This window comes from Pseudorca crassidens, chromosome 14 (assembly GCF_039906515.1).
Source record: "Pseudorca crassidens isolate mPseCra1 chromosome 14, mPseCra1.hap1, whole genome shotgun sequence".
Taxonomy (NCBI): Eukaryota; Metazoa; Chordata; class Mammalia; order Artiodactyla; family Delphinidae; genus Pseudorca; species Pseudorca crassidens.
In genome coordinates, this window is record NC_090309.1 from 66772243 (window position 1) to 66799052 (window position 26810).

At 39.2% G+C, this 26810-nt stretch overlaps 1 protein-coding gene across 3 annotated transcripts in view; it reads left to right on the top strand.

Moving 5' to 3' along the window:
- Positions 1–5905: 5905 nt before the first annotated feature.
- Positions 5906–26810, top strand: part of NLRC4 (NLR family CARD domain containing 4) — a 45223-nt gene continuing 24318 nt past the window's right edge. Inside the window, exons 1-4 of one of the 3 annotated variants that reach the window (XM_067703318.1) lie at positions 5906–6641; positions 16439–16565; positions 20099–20359; positions 21225–23219. In XM_067703318.1, coding sequence (XP_067559419.1) covers position 16565; positions 20099–20359; positions 21225–23219 — 2257 coding nt within the window. In that variant the 5' untranslated portion in view covers positions 5906–6641; positions 16439–16564. Of the gene's footprint in view, positions 6642–16193; positions 16566–19392; positions 20360–21224; positions 23220–26810 lie in introns of those variants that run through there. The other 2 variants (XM_067703319.1, XM_067703317.1) reach the window with 2 other exon arrangements.

The following is a 26810-nucleotide window of genomic DNA, read 5'->3' on the forward strand; positions in this document are numbered from 1 at the left end:
GTTAAAGAATTTTAGAACAGGGAGTGTTTTTAGAGGTCAGCATTGGTCCGCACCGGTCCAAGATCCCAAGATTCCGTTTACCTTAGTCATTAATTAATTGTATAGTATCTTAACTTAAATTATATATCATCTCTGAGACTCAGTTTCCTCATCTGGGAAATGAAGGGGGCTGGATTGGACTAATAAAAAAGAAGATAAACTGTAAATTGCCACCCAAAGACTAGGGCTGTAGTCAAGCCACATTCCTTTATGAGGGAGGTAATTGAGGCCAGAAAAGGTGAAGAAGGAACAGAAGTACCTAAATCTTCTGAATTCTAGTCCAATGCCCTTTTCTTTCTTTCTTTCTTTTTATAAACTTATTTATTTATTTATTTTTGTCTGTGTTTGGTCTTCGTTGCTGAGTGCGGGCTTTCTCTAGTTGCAGCGAGCCGGGACTGCTCTTCGTTGTGGTGCGGGGACTTCTCATTGGGTGGCTTCTCTTGTTGCGGAGCACGGGCTCTAGGCACGCAGGCTCAGTAGTTGCGGCACATGGGCTCAGTAGTTGTGGCTCACGGGCTTCGTTTCTCCGCGGCATGTGGGATCTTCCTGGACCAGGGTTCGAACCCGTGTCCCCTGCATTGGCAGGAGGATTTTTAACCACTGCGTCACCAGGGAAGTCCCCAATGCTGTTTTCACTACAAGGTCCTGTCTGCTGATAAACTTACAAATCCATCTAATTTTTGAAGTTTTAAAATAGATATACTTAATTTTAATATCCAAGCTACATTAATGTGACTTCCAATTTGGAGAGGGAGAGTTTGAGGGTATATTATGAGGACAGCCTTGGGGAAATAAATGATAGATCAGCGGTAGAGCAATGGAAAGTCATGGCCATTAATGTGTAAAAGGGAATATTGAAAAAATTCTCACAGGAGGTAACAATTAACTTGGTACTTAAAAGATGAGTAAAAAATTTCAGCCAAAGAGGTGTGGGGGGCTGACAGCCTGGGTCATAACATTCCAAAGATCATTTAATGGACTTGGGAAACTGGAAGTCATTTAGTTTGCTTGGACCTTAGTTTACGTGGGAGAGAATGGCTACAGATGAGACTGCATGAATAGGTAAAGAAGAAATCATGAACAATCTTGCATGCTATTCGAAGGATTAAAAAATATTTTTATGGAAGTGTTGGGGGAAACCATTAAAGGAATTAGAGCAAAGGAGTGACATATCAGATATTCTTGTTACAATAATTACTTAAACTGTCCACAGTAGTGGATGTTTTGGTTTGGGAAGCAGAGACTGGTATTTTTTTTTTACATAAATTTATTTATTTTTGGCTGCGTTGGGTCTTCGTTGCTGCGCGCGGGCTTTCTCTAGTTGCGGCAAGTGGGGGCTACTCTTTGTTGCGGTGTGCAGGCTTCTCATTGGGGTGGCTTCCCTTGTTGCAGAGCACGGGCTCTAGGCGCCTGCGCTTCAGTAGTTGTGGCTCGCGGGCTCTAGAGTGCAGGCTCAGTAGCTGTGGCGCACGGGCTTAGTTGCTCTGCAGCATGTGGGATCTTCCTGGACCAGGGCTCGAACCTGCATTGGCAGGCGGATTCTTAACCACTGCGCCACCAGGGAAGTCCAAAACTGGATACAATTTAAATGTCCATGAGAATGAGTAAATAAATTTTGGGATAGCCATTTAATGAAATGATACACTGAGAATCATCTTTTAGAGTTATTTCATGATATGGGGGAAAACAATCTCAAAATTCTTTATGAAGTGAAAAAAATCTGTTTTTTCACTTTCACTTTGATCTGCTCGTGATCTCAATTTGCATATGCTCCCAATATTATATAGATACAGAAATATAAAAAATATAACTGAAAGTATAACATCTCAAAGTGTCACAAGTGATTATTATCGTGGGTGGCTTCTGTGCTTTTCTATATTAAGCTTTTCTATGTTTTCCAAATTTTCTGAAATTAATATGTATTACTTTTTTAATTAAAAATATTCTATAAAGATAAAAGCAGTTTAATTAGTTTCAAATGGTATAGAAATATATCCCATTCAGCACTTGCTGTATTTTCTTCATTGAGCCAAGAGGTAATTATCTCATTAATTACATACAAAAATGCTTTTGCAGAATCAGCTTTTTAAAAACTAGAAAATGGTATGTTCACTTTTCAAACATAAATAGCTTAATCCAGGTCCATCCTCAATAAAATGTGGCGGATGAATTATTTTAGATACTAACCTGCAAGCCTGATCGTTTTTTCTCTCAAGACCTTTCTCAGTCAATAGTCCTGAGTCCATTGACCCAGATATCTAGAGCATCCGTGGTTGGGACGGGGATGACCCTACTCCCTAGTTTCCGGAGGCTTTCCTGTAGCATTCAGGAAGTCTGAAATTCCCAGTCTTCTGTGAGGAGATGGGAGAAGCAGAGAGACAGACAGTGTGTAAGGCAGGGGTGGAAAACATGCATTCAAAGGCTGAGATGTAAACTGCTGACTTGGAGCAAGAGGAGGAAGGAGCCATATCTTAGCAGTCTCCTGGCAGCGGGCAACCAGATGGGATCCACACTGGGAAACAGAAATTACACACCATCCAAGCCAAGTGTAACACTTAGGATGAGTATACCAGCGACAAGTTCCATCATAGGAACTGAGCTGAGGAGAGGATTCTGATCCCCCTTATTGCTGTTAGAGGCAGAACTTAGACTACATCCTAGGAAGGAGAGAGGGAAAAGAAAAAGTCAACAGGAGTTTTAAGTTGGAATATGACTAAACTATAGATCTGGATAGACTGAGGGCTCACTGAACTGGAGAAACTGACCTCAAAATGAGTAGATTAGAATTCTCCCATCAACTTAAATGGAGATTGTATCAGACAGCAGCTTGATTTATAGAGAAATAAAGTTTGCATCTTTTCACACCTGAGTTTGAAATTCATACACTAAATCAAAGGCAGTAGAATCATCATAGACTCATTCCAAAATATTTCCATTGTAAAAATGGACTGATTGGTTTGTGCTTTACCTAAAGGAATTATTATATGACTAATGGTGGAATATTAGTTAAGCCTTGGCCTAACTGTCTTCTGTATACTCTTGCTTAAATTTTTAAATCACCTGTGGTGGAGAAGTAATCACAAATTTTTTATAGGACACTAATCAAATTTACTTACCCAGATTCCTACTTGTCATCCCCTTACCACTCTTATTCAGAGAATCTTAAATTTGATAGAGATCAGAACTAATTCAACTTCCCACATAAAGCAAATACTAACCTCCTAAAGAATTCATGCCAATTAGCTGCTAAGACAATAGTCAATGTGAAAAAGTAAAACAGAGCCCATTTCAGTGGGTTTAAGCAGAAAAGAACTTTATCGAGGATGTCAGGTAACTCACAGAATCTTCAGGAGGGTCCAGAGAACCACGATTGGGAGGTTGTGCAAGCAAGAGCAGGTGATTTCAGGGCTGGATTGCTCACTTGGCAACCCTACTGTCTCTGCCATTGGACACAGGCTCTGCAGGACACCAGAGCTGGAGCAACTGTGCTACTGCTTCCACAAGCTGTATATCTCTTCGCTATTTCACCAGGATGGCTTTCACATTGGCACCATGTTGGCTCCAAGTGCAGTCTCATATTGGTTTCCAATTGGCAGAACCCTGGGGGCAAGTACGCACTAACTTCAAGGGACGCTGTGAAAAAGGGTTTTTGGCTTTTGCTTTGGGAATGTGGGTTTCATAATTTGGGAAAGCCCAATTATTGGAAGGGTGTTTTAAAATTCAAGGAGAGCAAAAAGCATGACCAGTTACCCTAAAGCAGTGCATTTTATCTTTGGCAGTCTTTGGCATTTTGAATGAAATATTGATTCCTTGTAAATAACATTTATTTGTCATAAGCATCTGAAACCTGCTCCTTCTTCCCTATGCCACGCCCCTGCAGACATCTGAACACAGCTATCGAAACTCCTTAAAGTTTTTTTTCTTCTTGACAAATATCTCCAGCTATTTCAAATGTTAATTTTAGGATAGGATTTCAGTCACCTTGAAAATCAACAATCTGTCCTCCCACATTCAGTTTCTCTTACTAAAGCCTCTCTTATATTAGTGTATCTGAATTATTAGACAGGCCAATTGTAAGGAGTGAGGATGGGGAATTATATAGAGTTTTAAAAAATATATATTTTATATATATATATATAAAGCTGAGAATAATAGACATGATATACCCCTACTTCCTAAAGGAGTTAGTTACTCAAGAAGGTTTGGCCCTCCTTTATTAAGGCATACTAGGAAGTTGCCAAAAATGAATTGGCCCAATAGCTTCCCCTGCCACTGACTTTTTGGGCAGAAGACTAGCAAAATTCTAGAACAATTATTAGAGTTAGGAGTTACAGGCCCCCAGGGAGCAAAGTATTGTCACTTTTCCCCTCCCTCCCCATTAAATTGAGAGTGAAAAGCATGAGCATCTATAAATGTTTAAAGTCACCAAATAGCACTCAGGTGGTACTTTCAGATACAGTAGCTCAGATGATGTTCAAACAATCCTGGAGCAAGCTGGGGATTGTTTTACTGCTAATAGGCTTAAGCCACCACTTTCCTGCTAAGAAGCTTAAGTGACTTGTTTTAGAAACAAGATGAAACCCACACTTGAAACCCACACTTGAACTCAGGTCTTTTGGCTCCAGAGCCCTAGGCATTTCCACTTTGCCACACTCCCAGGAGAGTAAAGGGTGGGAAGAGACTAGGAGGAAAAGCAAAAGGCAAGGGACATAGCTCTTGGAACTTCTTCAAGATGCCAAGATTTTTAGTACGTTATCCATTCTAAATTCATTGAAAACAACTGACTGCAAATCCATTTGCAAAGGAAAGTGATGGGGCCACATGGAGGATGTGCATGAATGAATGTGGATATAATTTTGCTCCTTTTACCATGATATTCTACAGCATTAGTCTCCTGCGGGTGCTGTAACAAAATACCATACACTGGATGGCTTAAAACAACAGAAATTTATTCTCTCACACTCTGGAGGCCAGATGTCCAAAATCAGCATCACTGGGCTGAAATCAAGTTGTAAGCAGGACCATGCTCCCTCTGGAGGCTCAAGAGGAGAATCCATCCTTTGCCTCTTCTAGCTTCAGGTGGCTGCCCCTGTTCCTTGACTCACAGCCACTCCAATATCTGCCTCCATGGTCACATTGTCTTCTCCTTTTCTATCTCTTTCAAATCTCCTTCTGCCTCTCTTTTATGTGGACACTTTTGACTGCATTTAGTGCTTACCCAGATAATCCAGGATTATCTCCTCATCTCAAGACCCTTAGTTTAATCAAGTCTATAAAGATACAACATTTACAGGTTCCAGGGATTAAGACTTGATATATTTGGGTGGAAACTACAACCACATTTCTACACTTCCCCTTTCTATCCTGTTTTACATCATTTGTTACTACAAAAGTAATAGGTGTTCGTTATAGAAAATCAGAATATATGGATAAACAAAAGAAAAAAATTTGAAATTACTCCCCAAAGATAAGTAGTATTTATATTGTTGGTGCCTGTCTTTACAGTTTTTTCTCTGTGAACACACATTTACATATAAGTTTCACTAAAATTTCAGAAATCCAGCTGATGGCACAGCCCTTAATCTCACTTCAGAGACGCCCACCTCACAAGTTGGGAAACACTGTTGTTACTCCCATAGAAAACCCAGAATGTAGAAATTTATTTAGGGTAAAACTTAGGTATCCTTCTATGTCAGGTAAGTTAATGTCGGAATGCTCTTTTTGAAATAAGAAGTTTTGTAACATAAAAATCTCATGATAGATTGTGCAAAGATGGGGAAAATGTATGCAAGAATGTCATTCTCAAGAGAAGTCCTGGGAGATTTCTCCATTCTGGGAGCTGAGTGTGAACTAGCTTCCTGGAGTTTGTGACCACAAGCTCTGAATGTGTGTGTGCATGTGGGAGCCTGTGGCTCTTCATAGTTGGAGGATGCCCTGAGCACTATCAGTTGGGTGGGCTGATAGTGGTGGTCCATTTGCTCTGTGCTCACCTTGCTGAGGACCCTGGTGACTAAGAGTATGCATTTGCTAGAAGTCTCCTGGGACCCGAGGTACAGATGATAAGCATGACTTTGGCTGCTTTGCAATAAACTTTAACTAACCAAACCAGTTTATTTCATTTCTTTCTCTTTCTCTCTCAGTTAATGACAAAAATTAACGCACACTAAGTGTTCAAAACACTTTGTTTTCATTTTAAGCTATAGAATAATAAACTAACAGCAGTAGGATTCATATGTTGTGAATAAACAGGGAACAAATGAGTAATTCCTTTCTTGTTGTGAATTTCCAGCTTTTGCATCTTTAAGCTCGTTTCACTTCTTTCTCCAGCTACTTGTACTTACACTCATCTTCCCTTTTTGATCCCTTTTGAACACAGTTTGAGCTGTGTCCAAACCATTCTTACTATGCTTTGAAAAAAGAAAAAAGAAAAGAGGAACTTGTCAGTGTTTGCCGTTTTCTTACAATCCCCTGCCACAGAATGAGACTTCAGATCTACAGGAACACCAGGCTTTGCTGTGAAACAGAAAGCAAATGAAAAGAAACTTTATTTTAAAAGTGTCTTTTGATCCACCAAGAAGAGGGCAACTGGATTGTTCATCCAGGTACAGTGGGGAGAGAGAATGGGGTTTTAAGTGGGTTTTGGAACCTAATTTTGAAATTTGGATTTACATTCATTTAAAGTTTGTGTCTGGTGGGTATGAAAGCCTTAACACTGAAGAATGCAGTTTTGCTTGGCTGGCTGGACTTGCCTGCAGGGAGACTTTTAGGGGTGGTGAGTCTGGTCTGCTGGAGTTTCATGGGGTTCTTCAGAATTGATGTTTAAATGCATGTTAAGTCAGAGGGATGCATTTGTGTTTACTGTGAGGGAAAGGACTTTGAAAATACTTTTTGGCTTTACAGAAATGAAACCTACTGTTGTTAGTGAGACTGCTATTAGAGTTGCAGGAGGTCAGAGCTGAAAAGCCCTAGGGGCACTGCTCAGTCCATGCACTCCCCTGAATTACAAGAAACCTGATATCTGGACAGAGCAGTGAAGGGAACCGCTGCTTACAGGACACCTATTATTGATAGGGTCTTTACAGACTTTATCTCAGTTAATCCTTACAACCCTGGAGGAGAGAGGTGGAAAATGTAGAGAGAAGTCAAGTGACTTGCTGTAGGTCACGCAGCTAATTGTCTACAGAATTAGGATAGAACCTCGTCTCCTGTCACTGTTCTCTTAACAGTTCAGCGCCCTTCTATAATACTAATTGTGTTAGTCTGCTCGGGCTGCCATAACAAAATACCACAGACCGGTTGGCTTAAACAACAGAAAGTTATTTCCTCACAGTTCTGGAGGCCAGAAGTCCAAGGTCAGAGTGTTGGCAGGTTTGGCTTCTCCTGAGGCCGCTCTCCTTAGCTTGAAGACGGCCGCCTGCCCACTGTGTCCTCCCATGATCTCTCCTCAGGGCGTGCATCTCTGGGGTCTCTCTCCGTGTGTCCAAATCTACTCTTCTTATAAGGACACCAAGCAGATTGGATTAGGGCCCATCCTAAAGGCCTCATGTAACTTAATTATATCTTTAAGGCCCCCATCTTTAGGTACAGTCACATTCTGAGCTATTGGGGGTTAGGGCTTCAAAATATGGACTTTGGGGGGAACACAATTCAGCCAATAACATTAACAGTAACAATAATATGTGAGATTGCTGGAGTCTATTGGAGATCTAAGAGCATTCTAGACTAGAGCCTTTTTACTAGAAAGGGAGACAGATAACGCCCACTGACCATCGCTGTCCCAACTGCTCTCCTGTTTAATCTTCATAACAGTCCTAGGAGGTGGATATTATCCATGTCAGTGTTTCAGATAAAGAAATCAAGACTCAGATAGGTAAAGGTACCCATCTAATAAGCTGCACAGTGAGGATTTGAATTCAGGACTGCAATGCCAAAGCTCACACACATTTTCCACTTCTGTGTGCTGCCTCTCTGCTCCCATTATATATAACTTTTCTCTCATTTCATCTATAAGTTGTAGGAATGGCTCCATAGACGTGGGTTTATGGGTCCTGAGTAAATTCAGTTCTCTAAGGAGCTCATGTAACCATTTTGAAGAAAATATCCATTTTTAGAATTAGTTCTAAATATTATTTCCCAAAGCACAAATATAGGAAAAGGACTTCTTCCATGTAATTCAGTTATTCTCTAGACATCTTGCTTAAGGGTGGGACCTGGGGGGTGTTCAGAGCAATAGCCAGGGTCCAGGGGAGCAAACTGGTCAGAGCCTTATTCTTTATGTCAGTGGGTAACAATAGATGACCCGAGCTTCATACTACAGGCAGATTTTCTTCTTGAGATCAACAAATAACTAGTTGACTATCTCTGAGTAGGTTTCCTGATCTAGTCACAGACTTCTCTGTGGGTAGGAAGACTATTCAGTATCCAAACTGAATATGAATTTTTAGCATCTTCAGAATCAGCTGAGATTGCTGCCTGATGATCCACGTAAAGTTTTAGTTAATCATTTTAGTGGACGAAGTGACTGGATGGCTAACTCTGGGACTAGTTTATTCTCTTTACATGTGAATATAAAAAGCTTCTTGGCCCCTTCCTCTATCTTCTTCCTCTTTTTTCTGTTCTCACTTAAACTCTAACCTAGTCAGTGGAGGACTGATTCCTCCCAGACCCACCCTTTTTTCTGGGAGGTGTCTAGGAAGGGAGGGAAGAAACTGTAGTAGCTGCTATCCTTTCTGTGTGCCGGTCACTATCCCTTGATTGAGGACTCCCAGGCTGTCAGGGCTAGAGCTGGAATTTGAACTCAGTCCTGGAGTGAAAATAGGCCCTTGCTCACACCATGAGTTGTCTCAGTCCGTGTTTTCAGGCTCTTTCCCCCATGGCTCCTTTCCTATGCTGCTTCCTCTGCCAAGAAATAGCCTTTCCCCTTTACTGCCTGGTGAACTTTGGTTTCCTTTAAGAACAATTCAAAAGTCACCTCTTACAGGCAGAATTAAATCCCTCCATGGGATTCCTCCTACAACACTGAACTTCAAACTTTTACTGACTTCAACTCACAATAAGAAGTAAGACATCACTACCCAGTGCCAGGATATACAAGTAACTGTAACGAAACTTTCCTGAAAAAATACAGTACATTCTGATAGTTTTAATTCTATTTCATTTTTAAAATTATTCTAATTGTAACACACTTCAGTTGATATCATGACCTGCTAATGAGCTCACTAGTTTGAAAAACTGCCCTCAAAGAAACTCTTTCTTCCTTTGACAGCTTTTCTTGCTTCTCTCATCTCTGAAAGCCTCAGATCCTCTGGCTCCTCACACAGAGACAATGGGGCCCAGTTCTTTGGTGCCCCATCCATTAGCCATCTAAGTTCCATTTTAATCTCATTTATTTGTCCAGTGATGAAAAGTTTGGCCCTAAGAACATGACTATTTGTATCTCAGCTGGGTGTACCTAGCATATTTGACATTTAAACAAATCATTTTGTACACCTCCCTCCTCCATATAAACTAATTTTCAATAATAGTCACACAACAAGATTAATGATAGTAATGGCAAAAAAGGAAACTCAGACAGTGACAACAAATTTAATGTGGTAAAACACATGTAACATGAAATTTACCATCTTAACCATTTTTTTAAAATTAGACATTGGATTTTATTTTACTTATTTGTTTATTTTTTTGGCTCTGCCACATGGCTTGCAGGATCTTAATTCCCTAAACACGTGCCCTCTGCTGTGGAAGCGTGGAGTCTTAACCACTGGACCACCAGGAAACTCCCCCATCTTAATCATTTTTAAGTGTACAGTTCAGTAGCGGTTATGTATATTCACACTGTTGTACAATCTCCAGAACTTTTGTGTATTGCAAAATTGAAACTGTATCTGTTAAGCAACAATTACCCATTTTCCCCTCCCCACAGCCCTTGGCAACTACCATTCTACTTTCTGTTTCTATGAATTTGGCTACTCTAGATATTTCATTTAAGTTAAAGCATACAGTTTTCATCTTTTTATGACTAGTTTATTTCACTTAGCATCATGTCCTCAAGTTTCATTCATACTGCCGCTTGTGACAGGATTGCCTTCCTTTCCTTGCAACCGGATAATCTTTAGGTCCATCCATGTTGCTGCAAATGGCATTATTTCATTCTTTTTTATGTCTGAGTAATATTCCATTTTATATATGTACCACATCTTCTTTATCCATTCATCTGTCAATGGATGTTTAGTTCACTTCCATGTCTTGGCTATTGTAAATAGTGCTGCTATGAACACTGGGGTGCATGTATCTTTTCAAATTAGCGTTTTCTCTGGATATATGCTCAGGAGTGGGATTGCTGGAGGATTTCCTTCCTTTTTAAGGCTCAGTAATATTCCATTTTGTGTTTATACCACATTTTGTTTATCCATCCATCCATCAATTAACACATGGGTTGCTTCTGTCTCTTGGCTATCATAATATAATATTGCTATGAATATGGGTGTACAACTTACAATGAGACCTTGCTTTCATGATTTTGGATATATACCCAGTGGAATTGCTGGATCATACAGTGATTCTATTTTTAATTTTCTGAAGAACCACCATACTGTTTTCCATAACAGCTGCACCATTTTACTTTCTACCAAAGTGCACAAGGTTTCCAATTTCTCCATATCCTTACCAACACTTGTTATTTTCTGTTTTTGTTTTTAACAGCAGCCATTCTAATAGGTTCAAGTGATATCTCATTGTGGTTTTGATTTGCATTTCCCTAGTGATTAGTGATGTTGAGCATCTTTTCATATGCTTTTTGGCCATTTGTATATCTTCTTTGGAGAAATGTCTATTCAAGTTCTTTGCCCATTTTTTAATCCTGTTGTTGTTTTAGTAGTGACAATTTTCTTTTATTGAATTTTGTGTATGTAATCATGGCAGTAAAAACATACAAACATACAAACTAGAGTAAATATTGAGGTACAAAAAAAGGAAAAACCTATATCGACATATCAGTCCAGGATAGTAATGAATAATAAAATCCCTTCTCAAGCCTTACCTTCTGTACCTTTGTCAATGACTTTAGCAAATTGATCATTTTGTGTATTTGTGTTCAATGGAGTCTTGCCAGAATTGTTAATATATCTTTGATCATAGTTAAATGAAGAACACTTCTTAAAAATTTTAATTTCAAAAAGTTTTTTTCACTTAGGTTGAATGGAATATTATTCAGCCATAAAAAGAAATGAAATTGAGTTATTTGTAGTGAGGTGGATGGACCTAGAGTCTGTCATACAGAGTGAAGTAAGTCAGAAAGAGAAAAACAAATACCTTATGCTAACACATATATATGGAATCTAAGAAAAAAAAAGGTCATGAAGAATCTAGGGGTAAGACGGGAATAGAGACACAGACCTACTAGAGAATGGACTTGAGGATATGGGGAGGGGGAAGGGTAAGCTGTGACAAAGTGAGAGTGGCATGGACATATATATACACTACCAAACGTAAAATAGATAACTAGTGGGAAGCAACTGCATAGCACAGGGAGATCAGCTAGGTGGTTTGTGACCACCTGGATGGGTGGGATAGGGAGGGTGGGAGGGAGGGAGACGCAAGAGGGAAGAGATATGGGAACATATGTATATGTATAACTGATTCACTTTGTTATAAAGGAGAAACTAACACACCATTGTAAAGCAATTATACTCCAATAAAGATGTTAAAAAAAGTTTTTTTCACATGAAGCAACAGAAAAAAAGACTTATTGAAAGCCTTAAACATGATGCTAGGTTTAGCAGAAATTCATAAATATTCTATTTCACATTATGTTCCAGAACTTGAAATAGTGTCCATGCTCTTGTTTCTTTGGTATTGATTGTAATGGCTCTTAAAAGTCTCTGTAGTAAAATAAATAAATAAAATATTCCTCCTCCTAGAGGAGGCTGGAGCTGGGTATTTCCCTTCCCCCAGGTCAGCTAAGCTCTGTTAATATCTCAGTAGGTGAGGCTCTGGTAAAATAATTGATGTTGAGGGCAGGATTTTTTAGGAAGAATAGAATGCTCTGGGGGCTTCCCTGGTGGCATGGTGGTTGGGAGTCTGCCTGCCAATGCAGGGGACACAGGTTCTAAGCCCTGGCCTGGGAAGATCCCACATGCCCTGGCAATGAACAGTAGCTTCTGCTCGCCACAGCTAGAGAAAGCCCGCATGCAGCAGGGAAGGCCCAACACAGCCATAAATAAATAAATAAAAATTAAAAAAAAAAAAGAATAGAATGCTCTGGGCATAATTCAAAATGGCTACTTTTCCCCTCCCTTTACTGGAAGCAAGAGATTTTTCTCTGATCTACACTATGAGAACCTGGTAGGGCTCCTGGAGGTAAAACTCACAAAAGCATGGGGACTTTGCTAAACTGGATGCTCTTGGAGTTTTTAACTCACAGACTTGTCCACACTGATCCTCTAGAAATTCATCAATTACAGTTTAGGGTTTCCTACCTGGTTATGAGATCCTCTGAGGTTTCTGCTCATGAGTGTCTGCTCCTCCTGGGTTTCTGCTCCAGTAAGTTTGCAATTCTGTGTCTGCCTGACTGCGTCTTCAATTTTGCAGTAGCAGTTTGCTCTGTGACCTCAATTCTCTGATAGCTCTAAGAAGAGTTGTTCATGTTCAGTTTATTCAGCTTTTAACTTGACATTAGGATGGAGTAATGACTTCCTTACGTGCCCGGCCAGAAAGCAGACGTCAAAAAATCTTCTTTTAAAAACAGAATTTAATAAACTAATTTTAAAATTTATATGTAAATGTCCATCGACAGAGGAATGGATAAAGAAGATGTGGTACTTATATACAATGGAATATTACCCTACCATAAAAAAGAATGAAATAATGCCATTTACAGCAACATGGATGGATCTAGAGATTATCATAGTAAATGAAGTAAGTCAGACAGAGAAAGACAAACATCGTATGATATCACTCATATATGGAATCTAATTTTTTTTATTGGAGTATAATTGCTTTACAATGTTGTGTTAGTTTCTGCTGTACAATGAAGTGAATCAGCTATATGTATACCTATATCCCCTCCCTCGTGGACCTCCCTCCCCACCCCCATCACACCCATCTAGGAAGTCGCAGAGCACCGAGTTGAGCTTCCTGTGCTTTATAGAATGTTCCTGCTAGCTATCTATTTTACACATGGTAGTGTATATACGTCAATCCTAATCTCCCAATTCATCCCACCCTCCCCTTTCCCTGCCGTGTCCACATGTCCGTTCTCTAATTTTTAAAAAAAAGATACAGATGAACTTATTTACAAAACAGAAACTGACTTACAGATATCAGAAACAAACTTATGGTTACCAAAGGGGAAACATTGTAGGAGAAGGATAAACCAGGAGCACGGGATGTACACACACACACTACTATATATAAGACAGATAACCAACAAGGACCCACTGTATAGCAGCACAGGGAGCTCTACTTAGTATTCTGTGATAAGCTATAAGAGAAAAGAATCTAAAAAAGAATGAACATATGTACATGTATAACTAAATCACTTAGCTGTACACCTGAAACTAACACAACATTGTAAATCAACTATACTCCAATAAAATTAAAATATTTAAAAAATAAATAAAATGTGATTCCAGAGGACAGGCAGCAGTCCCAGTGTTCTGCGTCTTGCACAGCCCTACTGCCCTGAGAAGCAGAAATTATATAACGTGTTTTCAATTGTGCAGACTGGGGAGGATTCACATGTTCGGTCTGGTGAACTTCCAGGAAATAATTTTAAGTGTTTATCTAAAGTTCATTCAAACTTTCTTGATCTAGAAGTTAGACAGGAAACCTAGCAGAGAATTGAAACACACCGGGCTCTGAGGAGAGAGAACTCTAAATGTAGGCAGAAGGGTTGAACTGTGACACTCCGTGGCATTCATACCTCAGAAAGCAGGAGGTTCAATTCTAGGGTTTCTGTGATTTAGAAGCTGCATCAATATTAATGTTTGCCACCACTTCCTGTTGCTCATTGTCCTGGTTGCTTTTGCTGTGTAATAAACTGCCCTAATACGTCATGCTAAAAAATAAATAAATAAAATTAAATAAAGGGAATGTCCTGGCGGTCCAGTGGTTAGAACTCTGTGCTTTCACTGCTGAGGGCCTGGGTTCAATCCCTGGTCAGGGAACTGAAATCCCACAAGCTGTGTGGTGTGGCCAAAAATAAATAAAATTAAATTAAGTTAAATAAAAATAAAATAAAATTTATATGGGAATGCAAACAATTCTCAAAAAGAACAAAACTGAAGGATTTACACTACCCGATTTCAAGGCTTATTATAAGGATACGGTAATCAAGACAGTGTGATATTGGCATAAGGACAGGCATAAATCAGTGGAACAGAATAGAGTCCAGAAATATGCTCACAAGTTCAGTGGGTAAAAGATATTTTCAACCAATCATGATGGAAAAACTGTACATACCTGTGGAAAAAGAGTGAACCTCAACTCCTTATCTCACATCATAAACAAAAAATTATCTCAAAATGGATCAATGACCTAAATGTAAAAGCTAAAATTATAAAACCTCTAAAAGAAAACTTAGATGAAAATCTTTGTGGCTCAGGGTAACAATGATTTTGTCAAGAGGACACAAATAGCATGAACAAATAGCATGAATCAAATAGCATAAAGAAGAAAAAATTAATAAGTTGAGCTTCATAAAAATAAAAATGTTTTGCTTTTCAAAAGACACAAAGAACAAAAGGCAAACCATTGTATTAATCATGTTTTTTATTTTCTATATTTTATGATGCTTTGATATCTTGGGGGCTTTGCTGGCCAAAAGAGGCTGCCCATACCAGGGCTAGCTAATTCCTAGGGATAGCAAAAAACTTGCCTGTGAGTGTGCCTTTCATATGCAAACAAATGAATCCAAAGACCGTATCTTCAACCACCAACTTTATCAAACTCTCACACATCAAGCCAATATTTCCCCTGCCCTAAATCACTCCCAGGCCACCCTTATAGTCCAGAGTCTACTGAAATTATTCAAACTATCCAATCCTAAACTTGCTGAACTTGCCTACCCTGCATCACCTGTTTCTTCCTGTGAAAACTGTTATAGAGGCTCTGGGCTAAGCTTTCTCCTTTGCTCCTTCTGCCTCCTGATCAACTCTGGTACTTCCCCATGAGGCCCCATGTGGTCCTGTGTGGCACAGCGGGCCCTCCTTCTCTTGCGAATCATAAGTAATAAAACATTTTTCATTGGCATTGACGTCTTCATTTTGTCACTCAGTTATCTCTGTAAATTAAATCCTAGGCACAATCAAAGCAACCACAGATGAGTAAAAAATATTTATAATACATGTGTTTGACAAAAAAATTGTATTCAGAATCTATGAAGAACTCTTGAAAGTCAATAATAAAAAGACAACCCAATTTGTAAAATGGGCAAAAGATTTGTACAGATACTTCACAAAAAGTTTATGAATGAACAATAAAGTACATGAAAAGATGCTCAACATCATTAGTCATCAAGAAATGAAAATTAATATTACAAAATGAGATAACACTACCCATTCATTAGAATGGCTAAAATTAAAAAGACGGATAATGCCAAGTGCTGCTGAGGATTTGGAACCACTGGAACTGTTGATTTTATCTGCTGTAAGCATGTAAAATGGTATGACCACTTTAAAAAACAGTTTGGCACCATCTATAAAATTAACATACACTCACCATATGACCTAGAAATTCCACTTCTAGATTCTCACCCAATAGAAATGAAAACGTATGTCCACAAAGGAATGTTGATAGAAGCTTCATTCATGATAGCCAAAAACTGGACACAAACCAAAGGTCCATCAACAGAATTAATAGGTAAATTGATCTGTTCCTACAATGGAATACTGCTTAGCCATTAAAAACGACTGAACTACCAATTCCTGCAAACAGCAAGGAGAATCTCAACAGCATGATACTAAGTGAAAGGAGCCAGACACAAGAGTACCCCCTACATTTGTCCATTTACATGAATTTCTAGAACAGGCAAAAGTAATTTATAGTTAAAGAAATCCGATCAGTGGTTGCTTTGATGGAGACTAGGAGGAATGAATTATAAAGGGGCACAAGGGAACTTTCTGCAGTGATGGGAATATTCTAAATCTTGACTGGGGTATTACTGACTTGGGTGTGTACATTTGTCAAAGCTCCTTGTATTTTATTGCATGTAAATTTTACGTCAATGAAATTGATTTTTAAAATGAGGCAGTTTACTACTTAACTGATATAGAAATGTCTCAAAATATACTAAATGAAAAAAAAACATGTCAAACATTATGTATAGTGCGTCCTTTTTGGTGTGGAAAAAAAAATACAAAAGTGACAATGGTTGCTGTCTTGATTGTTTCTGTTTTGTTAGTTTTACAGAATGAGTAGCCGTTTTACAGAAAGAAGAGGACAGTATTGGAGTCATCTTTGACTTCTCCATTTGGAACTAATATTGTCTATTGAGATATAGAAAGCTGGAAAGCTTTTATTCAGAACAAGTAAGTATACTAGAAATCAAATCTGCGTGATTGTAGAGTGTGTTTCCAAATATGGGTGATAGTGAGCAGAAAATCAATTCATGCCTTTCTCTGATCAGTTATATTGATATATGGAATGCCCATCAAATATTTTTCTGTGGTTCTGAGAATTCAGTTATAAACATGGTGGCCCGTGTTAAATGGCAGAACCACAGATAAGCTAGGACTTTCACAGAGAGTGATTGTTTTAAAATATTGGTCCCCTGACATCATGGGAGGCTAGATCCTGGGTTTGAAAGATGGCTTCTGGGAATTTCCTGTTTCCTGGTACATTGCCACACACTTTGAAAGGTTTTGCTATTAGTACTCAGTTCTAAATAATTTGGGACTTATGTGAGATAAAACACATACATTGTCCTAAAACCTCAGGAAAATCTGAAATAATATACAAATTTGGGGGATATTGATTTGCTTAAGGAACATTAAATAAAAGGTACCATGTTCAAGGTCTGGGCTGCATGTTTAACTCTTGCAAGAATGTGATCCTAGATGACTAAGAATATAAGCCCAAACTATCCAATAGGTTTTTTGTTTGTTTGTTTTTGTTTTTTACTATTCCAAACACTTTATTTTCAAAAAATTTTTATTGGAGTGTAACTGATTTGCAATGTCGTGTTGGTTTCTGCTGTACGGCAAGGTAAATCAGTTATACGTATACATATATCACCCCAATGTTCACTGCAGCACTATCCAATAGTTCTAATGGTAAATGCTTTCTCACAACTTTTTCATCATGGTGAGGTTTTTCATTTTAATCTGTACCAAATTCATTTATTCAACAAATGTTAATTAATTAACCACAGTTCTAGGCCCTGGGGGTATAATATCAAAACAAAGCATGCTTTTTGTTCTCACAGTGCTTACAATATGGTGTATATTTGCGAGTGTAATTCAGGAATGGAGGGTACAGGGAGAAGGTGGAATAAGGGTAAAATAGACAATAAACAATATTTATATGAAAAATGATAACACAAATAAAATATAAATAATTGGTAGGTGCAAAATGACATCTCATTATGTTAATTGTGTTTTTATTTCTGTGGGTGTTTCCAGAACACATCTCCTATTTGTAACAGTAATTGAATAAAGACGCTATTCTTTCTGATCTCTTTGTCAGTCCTGAAGATGCACTCAGGAAGAATATTACATGATCTATCTTTTTATCAAGTCAGCAATTCAAATCTGAGTCCCTTCAGAAGAAGGAAAGTTCAGCTCTGTTCCACTAGAAATTATCTCCTGTTGGAATTTTCTTATATGCTGAGAATATTGTAATACATTAAGATTTTATTCAAGAATCAAAAGTACATTTATATTTCCTATATTACCTGAAAGCATTTTTCCCCTTAGTGCAATTTGTTGCCCCTAATTTCTTCAATGATATGTCTAATTTTTTTGCCTATTGAACATGAATGTTCTTTTATACAAGCTTGCTTTTCATTAAACTCTCTGGTTTTTATGGTTGAAAAGGAAAAAATATTGGTCTCCTGCCATCACCTACTCGGGCTAACCCTCCTGGTCAGAAAGCAGAGAGATCTGTCAAGATCATTGTGAAGAAACACGGAGTAGATCTAAGTGGCGACCAAAATATAACTCTTTCCGCTTTGATGACTGGGTGTAGACTATGCTATCCAATGTAGTTACTAGTAAGTAGCTATATGTGTCTATTTAATGCAAATTTAAATAAACAAAGACTAAATAAAATTTAAAATTCAGTCGCACAGTAATTTAAATAAACAAAAACTAAATAAAATGTAAAATTCAGTCTCACAGTCACGCTAGCCACATTTCAAGTGCTCAATAGCCACATGTGACTAATGGCTCCACTACTGGACAGAGCAAATATAGAACATGTTTATCATCTCAGAAAATTCTACTGTACAGCAGTAGTCTAAACAGAGATATTCTGCTAAGAATGAATACTGGATGAATGAATAAGCAGCATGGTTTTCACTTAACTACTTGATAAGAGAGGAGTATGGTAGTCCACACTCAGGGAGATACCATGGCTAGTAATAAGAACATCTTACAGTTACATAGCAGCACACTTTTCAAATTTTAAAATATTTTTATGTTTGTGCCTTATGTGACTTTATTCAGTCTTTTTCATGAGCCTTTTAAAGAATTAAAGTATCAATATCTTAATTTTACAGCTGAAGAAATGTCACCTCCAAAAGGCTAGTCCTGTGATCTTGCGGTGGTCTCTAGGCCTTTCTAAGTGACTAGAATCAGACTTAGAGGTTGTCTCCATAGGGAGGATGTAGAAGCCTAGAAAACAGATGAGACCCCAGAGGGCGAGAGAGAGACTTGCTGACCGGCCACGTAGACAGGGATGTGGTAACATTCCAGCTGAGGTTAGCAGTAGAGATCTGCATGGGACAGAGAGAAAGGGGACCTGGGGTACGATCCTGGGGGTCTGAGTGCCTGACGGTGTAATTCAGACCAGAGATGCCTCAGGGTCTTCGGGAGGAGGTATCCACTTGGATGAGTCAAGAAAGATTTGAAAACCAGGAGCAGCCTAGCCCAAGAGGAAAAGTAGTGCAGACAGTGTCTGAGAGTACAACACCAGGGAGGCACTTCTCCGAGCTGGCATGGACTGCCTGGGAGAGTTAGATCTTGGCAAGGCAGACACAGAAACGAGACAGCTTCTTCAGGGAACCTCACTGTGAGAGGTGAGAGAGCTTAAACTGAATACAGACGACTATTTTGCAGTGATACTCTTCAGAAAATACCAAATTCTATGGGAGATAAAATGTGCTACTCCTTTGAGTGTTGACAGCAGAATAATGGCTAAAAATAGTAGCTAACATTTATTGAGCTATTACTTTGTATGAAATACTATACACGAGTTCTCATTACAACTTCATAAGTAAAATACTGTTCTCAACTCCATTGTACAGACAAGGAACCAGTGGTGTACTACAGCTGGTTCTTACTGTTTTGTGAGAACTCACTGTTAATTTTTATGATTTTTGTTAGCCAGTTGACATACATTGTTAGCTTGAATTTGGCCTCAGTGGGAATATTTATAACATGCAGATTGGTACGTGTTATGAATTCAGGCCTTTACCCCCAGAGAGGCAGTGTGTTCAACATTTATCAGCACAGCATTGAAATAGGCTCAAAGAAGTTTAGCAACTTGCCAAGGTTACACAGATGGTAATGGCAGATCGTACGCCAGTCTCCCTACTTGAAAGCGCATCGTCTTACCCCTATTACCTTAGTGGGGATGCTTTTATATCAAGGACAAGATTGCTCACTTTACTTTGTTATCAAAGAAAAAACGTCTTGCTCACCAAGGACTCTGGGGTCAGGAATGAGAGTCTTTACAGCTTTTCTTGAGGGCCTGGAATTCAAGCATTTGGCATCTCGATAACTCAAGATAGGTCCAAAGGGGAAAAAAAAAAAGCATGAACCTAATGCCCTGGCAACATAATGCTGATATGCACATTTTGTATAAATGAATAAATATGTATATTTCTCCCCCATCCCCTCAGTGGATTTCATAAAGGAGAACAGTCAAATTCTCATTCAAAGGATGGGAATGACTGTTATAAAGCAAATTTTGGATGAGCTATTTGTATGGAATGTTCTGAATGACAATGAAGTAAACATCATTTGCTGTGAGAAGGTCGAGCAGGATGCTGCGAGAGGGATCATTCACATGATTTTGAAGAAGGGTTCAGAAGCCTGTAACCTGTTCCTTAAATCCCTTGAAAAGTGGAACTATCCTCTGTTTCAGGACTTGCATGGACTTAGTAAGTATTAGTTTTCTTTTAGCTGTTCTACAAATAGAATAAATCATGAAGAAGATCCATAATCCCCATGACAGAACCTCTGCTCTCCTCCCTCCAATGCTCTCATATCACTGGGCATTGGGCTTTGGTTATGTTGAGGAAAAGCTCAGACACTCTCAGGAAAACAAAACAAAACAAAAAACTCCCACTAGGTCACTTGATGGTGAAGCCAAATAAGTAACTCCAGGGTAAGGGAATAAATGATTTAGCACAGGCTGACTTCAGAATCAAACTGGACAGTGAAGGCACTTAAGAAGCCAAGGCAGTAGGCAGTAGTAGTTGTCAACATTCCTTAGTCTGATGAGGACCATCTGTGGACAAGTGGCCCCCAGACTACCTACTCTGTAATCCAAGCACCATGGTAAAGAGAGCCTGACTGACTAAAGAAGCATGATTCTGCTTTTCATGAAATATTAATTTAGTTTTTCTTTCTTTAAATTAGTCAATTCTTTCCTGACAGATTTTAATCAAGGTTAAGGCTTGATTGGCTGAAAGTTACCCCTGACCATCATTCTCAACCATATCCCCACTATTCTCATGCACTTTCCTTAACCCAAACTCTGGCTCCTCTCCTTTCCAATCAGCTGCTACAAAATTTGGTGGTGGAAAGGAAGAAACACAAGGCAAAAGGGCAAGTAGGGTAAAGGGTAACAGGGAAAAGCAGGAGCAAATATTTGGAACCCTTTCTGCCAGCTCAGAACTGGGGAAGGAAAAGAAAGTCACCAAGGGAAGATTCTCAGCCTCATTCCTCCTTCCTCCTCCTGAACTCTAGGTTCTGGGGAGACACAGAATTGGATCCTCTTCAATTTCACCTCTTCTCTAACAGGTCTTTTTTATCAGATGTCAGAAGAAGACTTAGATGGTTTGGCTCAGGATTTAAAGGACTTATACCATACCCCATCTTTTCTGAACTACTATCCACTGGGTGAAGATATTGACATTATTTTTAATTTGAAAAGCACCTTCACAGAACCGGTTCTATGGAGGAAGGACCAACACCATCACCGTCTGGAGCAGCTGACCCTGAGTGGCCTGCTGGACACTCTTCAGAGCCCCTGCATCATCGAAGGGGAACCGGGCAAAGGGAAGTCCACTTTGCTGCAGCGAATTGCCATGCTCTGGGCCTCTGGAGAGTGCCAGGCTCTGACCAAGTTCAAATTAGTTTTATTTCTCCGTCTGAGCAGGGCCCAGGGTGGACTCTTCAAAACCCTGTGTGACCAACTCTTGGATATACCTGACACAATCAGGAAGCAGACTTTCATGGCCATGCTACTGAAGCTACGGCAGAGGGTTCTTTTTCTCCTTGATGGCTACAATGAATTCAAGGCCCAGAACTGCCCAGAAATCGAAGCCCTAATAAAGGAAAACCACCGCTTCAAGAATATGGTCATCGTCACCACCACCACGGAGTGCCTGAGGTACATCAGGCAGTTTGGTGCGCTGATTGCCGAGGTGGGGGACATGACCAAGGACAGTGCCCAGGCTCTCATCCGGGAAGTGCTGATAAAGGAGCTCGCTGAAGGCTTGTTGCTCCAAATTCAGAAATCCAGGTGCTTGAGGAATCTGATGAAGACCCCTCTCTTTGTGGTCATCACTTGTGCAATCCAGATGGGGAAAAGTGAGTTCCACTCTAACACACAAACCACACTGTTCTGTGCTTTCTACGATCTGCTAGTAAATAAAAACAAGCACAAACGTAAAGGGGTGGCTCCAAGTGAGGTCACTCGGAGCCTGGACCACTGTGGAGACCTAGCTCTGGAGGGCGTGTTCTCCCACAGGTTTGATTTTGAACCGGATGACTTGTCCAGTGTGAACGAGGATGTTCTGCTGACAACGGGACTCCTCTGTAAATACACAGCTCAACGGTTCAAGCCGAAGTATAAGTTCTTTCATAAATCATTCCAGGAGTACACAGCAGGACGCAGACTCAGCAGTTTATTGACGTCTGAAGAGCCAGCAGAGGTGACCAAGGGGAATGGTCACTTGCAGAAAATGGTTTCCATTTCAGACATTACATCCAAGTACAGCAACCTGCTCCTGTATACGTGTGGGTCATCTGCCGAAGCCACCCGGACTGTTCTGAAACACCTGGCATCAGTGTATCAACATGGCAGCCTCGGTGGGCTTTTAGTCACCAAGAGGCCTCTCTGGAGGCAGGAATCTATGCAAAATGTGAAAAGCACCACTGTGCAAGAAATTCTGAAAGCCATAAACATCAACTCCTTTACAGAGTGTGGCATCAATTTATTCTGTGAGAGTATATCCACATCAAACCTGAGAGAAGAATTTGAAGCTTTCTTTCATGGTAAAAGCCTACATATCAACTCAGAGAACATCCCTGATTACTTATTTGACTTCTTTGAAAACTTGCCTAATTGTGCAAGTGCTCTGGACTTAGTTAAACTAGACCTGTACGGGGGAGCTGTGGCTTCTCAGGATAAGACCACAGAAGACGCAAGCAGGGTCCACATGCAAGAGTCCTCAGGAACCTACATTCCCAGCAGGGCTGTGTCTTTGTTCTTCAACTGGAAGCAGGAATTCAAGACATTGGAGGTTACACTCCGGGATTTCTGCAAGTTGAATAAGCAAGATATCACATACCTAGGGAAAATATTCAGCTCTGCTAAAAGCCTCAGGTTGTACATTAAGAGATGTGCCGGCATGGCTGGAAGCCTCAGTTCGGTCCTCAGCACCTTTAAGGACATTCACTCCATCATAGTGGAAGCCAGTCCCCTCACCTTAGAAGACGAGCGGCATATCACATCTGTGACAAACCTGCACACCTTAAGTATTCACAACCTAGAGACTCAACAGCTACCAGGTATTGTAAACATTAGCAGTTTAAGCTATAATTAAACCTGGCTAGTTACTGTGGAAATATTAGGTATTATTTGTTTTTCTTGAAATTTTCTAATAGTTTCTACTAGTGTCAGGACTTGGAAGGGAAGTGGAAGGGCTTGGGAGAGACTTCCATGTCAGGGGAAGGCTGTCAGATTGGGAGGCCCTAGGAAGGATTCCCAGAGCTGAAGCTCTGTAGTCTGACTGAATAGCTATGTAGTATATATATGGTAAAGTGTGTGTTTGTATGTTTGTCTGTGTTTGTATACAGTAGGTTAAGCTTGTCTTCTGTGAACCCTCCCTCTTGTCAGCATCTCTGTCTTAACCCAACATTCACTGCTTTCCTGCCAAGTAGCACCCCTCCTTCTTTGAAGTCTGGGAGGAAATCCCACCATAAACTAATCACCTGCAGAAGCTGGTGGCTAACTGTGTCACTAGATTCTCATCTAGGAAATTGCAGCACATCCAGTCCCAGCCCCACCCCAAATATCATTCATTTTGAAGGAAGATTTTGGGAACAGTTTTTGTCGAACATGAAGAAATTCCAGACTTCAGACACATACATGTGGGGTCAATCTTTCTGGGTAAAGGGGAGTTTTCCCCAGATTCACAATAACACTAAAGGTGAGTGTCTCCCTTACCTGTGTAGTCCAGCCACACCTGTGTAGATCAGTCCTGTTGCCCAGAGCAGGGGCTGCTGAGTTCTGTGAAGCTATGGGCCGGCAGGAGCCTTGTTCTATGTGACTGTAATCTGATATTCATTTTCATCCACAAGTGGCTTCCCATTAGGCTCTGCCTCACTTGTCACCCTGTAGAGGACATTTTCTATCATTTTAAGAATCTAGAACCTTTTGTACAGATAAGCTTTGCAACCTCCTACTCAATGCAGGAAGACCTTCTATAAGATTCTGGATAGTCACTCAGACTTTATTAGACTGCGTTCTGTGTTAGGAGGCTTTACCATCTTCTCTTGATGGCCATTTGTTTGTGCTGATATTGCACACCGGTCACTTACATGCTGAATTTGACCTACATATAATTAAAAATTTTCTTTTTAATGTTTGCCAATATTTTGTTCTTAATATTTTAAATTTATTTTTTGAGTAATATATTTACATGGTCCAATTTATAAAACAATCTATGATGAAAAGTCTCCTTCCGTTCTCTGTCCCCTAGCTATGACTCTTCTCCCTAAAGGAGATGCCACCATTTTGAAATTGGGAAATATCATGTGAAAATACAGGTTTCTCATTCCTCTTGAAAATTATAGATTTGACAACTGCAGTTGGTAACAACTGGCTAGAGCTTCATGATCTGCTCCTACACTCTTTGGAAAGACACATAATCTCCAGTTGGGCACAAAGCCCATCTGTTCTACTTCTTATAATAACATCATCTCCCTGGCCCTCTTTGACATTTGAGTTTGCAATCAGCACTTATTTTTTCTTATAGCTAGAATCTAGTCACTACTGAAAGACATGTCGGTTATTTCCAGTTTGGGCAATTATAGATAGAACTACTATAAACATTCTTATGAAAGTTTTTAATGTGAAAATAAGTTTTCAATTTACTTGGGTAAATATGTAGGATTAGCGTTGCTGAGCCATATGACAAGTGCTTGTTTAACTTTTTAGGAAACTTCCAAACTATTTTCCACTTTGTACATTTTACATTTTCAGTAGCAATACATGAGAATTTTAGTTGCTCTGCATTCTCACTTAATGCTAAGCATTTAGTATTATTTCTGTTTTTCTTTTTGTCATTTTACAATAAGAAAAAAAAAACCAGACAATACCAAGTGCTGATGAGGATGTGGAGCAACTGGAACTCTGTGTATGGTGTTATATCATCAGAGTTGGCTAATAAAAGTTGAAAATTCTTCATGTGCTTGTTTGCAACTTAGTGAAATGTCTCTTCAAGTTTTTACCCAGTTTTTAAAAAGTATTTATTTATATTTTTATTTTGGCTGTGCCAGGTCTTAGTTGCAGCACGTGAGATCTTCGTTGTGGCATGTGGGATCTTTAGTTGTGGCATGCAGGCTCTTAGTTGCAGCATGCAGACTTCTTAGTTGTGGCTTGTGGACTCTTAGTTGTGGCATGCATGCAGGATCTAGTTCCCTGACCAGGGATCGAACCTGGGCCCCCTGCATTGGGAGCATGGAGTCTTACCCACTGGACCAACAGGGAAGTTCCTACCCATTTTTAATTGGGTCAATTTGTTTTCTTAATGTTGAGTTTTACATGTTTTTTTAAAAATATATTCATGATACAAGTCCTTTGTGAGATAAGTGATTTGAAAATATTTTCTCCCAATCTGTAGCTAGTCTTTTCATTCTTTAACAGTGTCTTTCATAGAACAAAAGTTTTACATTTTGTTGCTGTCCATTTTTTTTCTTTATAAATCATGCTTTTGGTGTCATGTCTAAGAACTCTTCGCATAACCCCAGGTCATGATGATTTTTTTCCTATATTTTCTTTTAAAGTTTTATGTTTTACATTTAGATCTATGATCCATTTTGAGTTAACATTTGTGTAAGGTGTGAAGTTTAGATGAAGGTTCATTTTTCTTCCCTATGGATATCCAGTTGTTCTGTTTATTGAAATGACTATTCTTTCATGTTTGAATAGCCTTTATATCTTTGCCCAAATTTTTTGGCTATAGTTGTATGGGTGTATTTCTGGATACTATTTTCCATTGATCTTTCATTTGTCAATACCCTTGTCTATCCCTTGCAAATACTACATTGTCTTAGTAACTTTTACTTTATAGTAAGTCATAAAATTGGGTAGTGTTATTTCTCCAACTTTCTTCTTCTTTTTCAATATAATTTTAAAATATTCTAGTTCCTTTGTCCTTCCATATAAATTTTAGAATCACATTTTTTTTTTTTTGTTTTTTGGCTGCATCGCACGGCCTGTGGGATCTTAGTTCCCCAACCAGGGATTGAACCTGAGCCCTTAGCAGTGAAATCACAGAGTCCTAACCATTGGACTGCCAGGAAATTCCCAAGAATCACATTGTTTATATCGTCAAAAACTCTTCTTGGGATCTTGGTTGGAATTACGTTAAATCTATAGAACAATTTAGGGAGAATTGACATTGTTATTATGTTGAATCTATGACCATGGTTTCTCTTTCCATTTGTTTAGATTTTCCTTGATTTCTTTTTTCACCATTTTGTACTTTTCATCATGTTGATTGTGTATATGTTTTTTAGATTTATACCTGTTTCATTCATTTGGTAATTTAAAAAATGGTAATTTAAAAATGGTAATTTAAAAAAATTTGGTTACCAATTATTTATTGCTACTACAGAAATACAGTTGATTTTTGTGTGTTGATCTTGTACTCTATACCTTTGATAAACTTATTTCATGTCCCTTCCAAAAAGATTATTTTCATTTCTTCCTTTCCAATTTTGTATTCCTTTTATTTATTCATTTTTTAAAATAAATTTATTTCGTTATCTTTGGCTGCGTTGGGTCTTTGTTGCTGCGCGCGGGCTTTCTCTAGTTGCAGCGAGCAGGAGCTACTGTTGGTTGTGGTGTGCAGACTTCTCATTGCGATGGCTTCT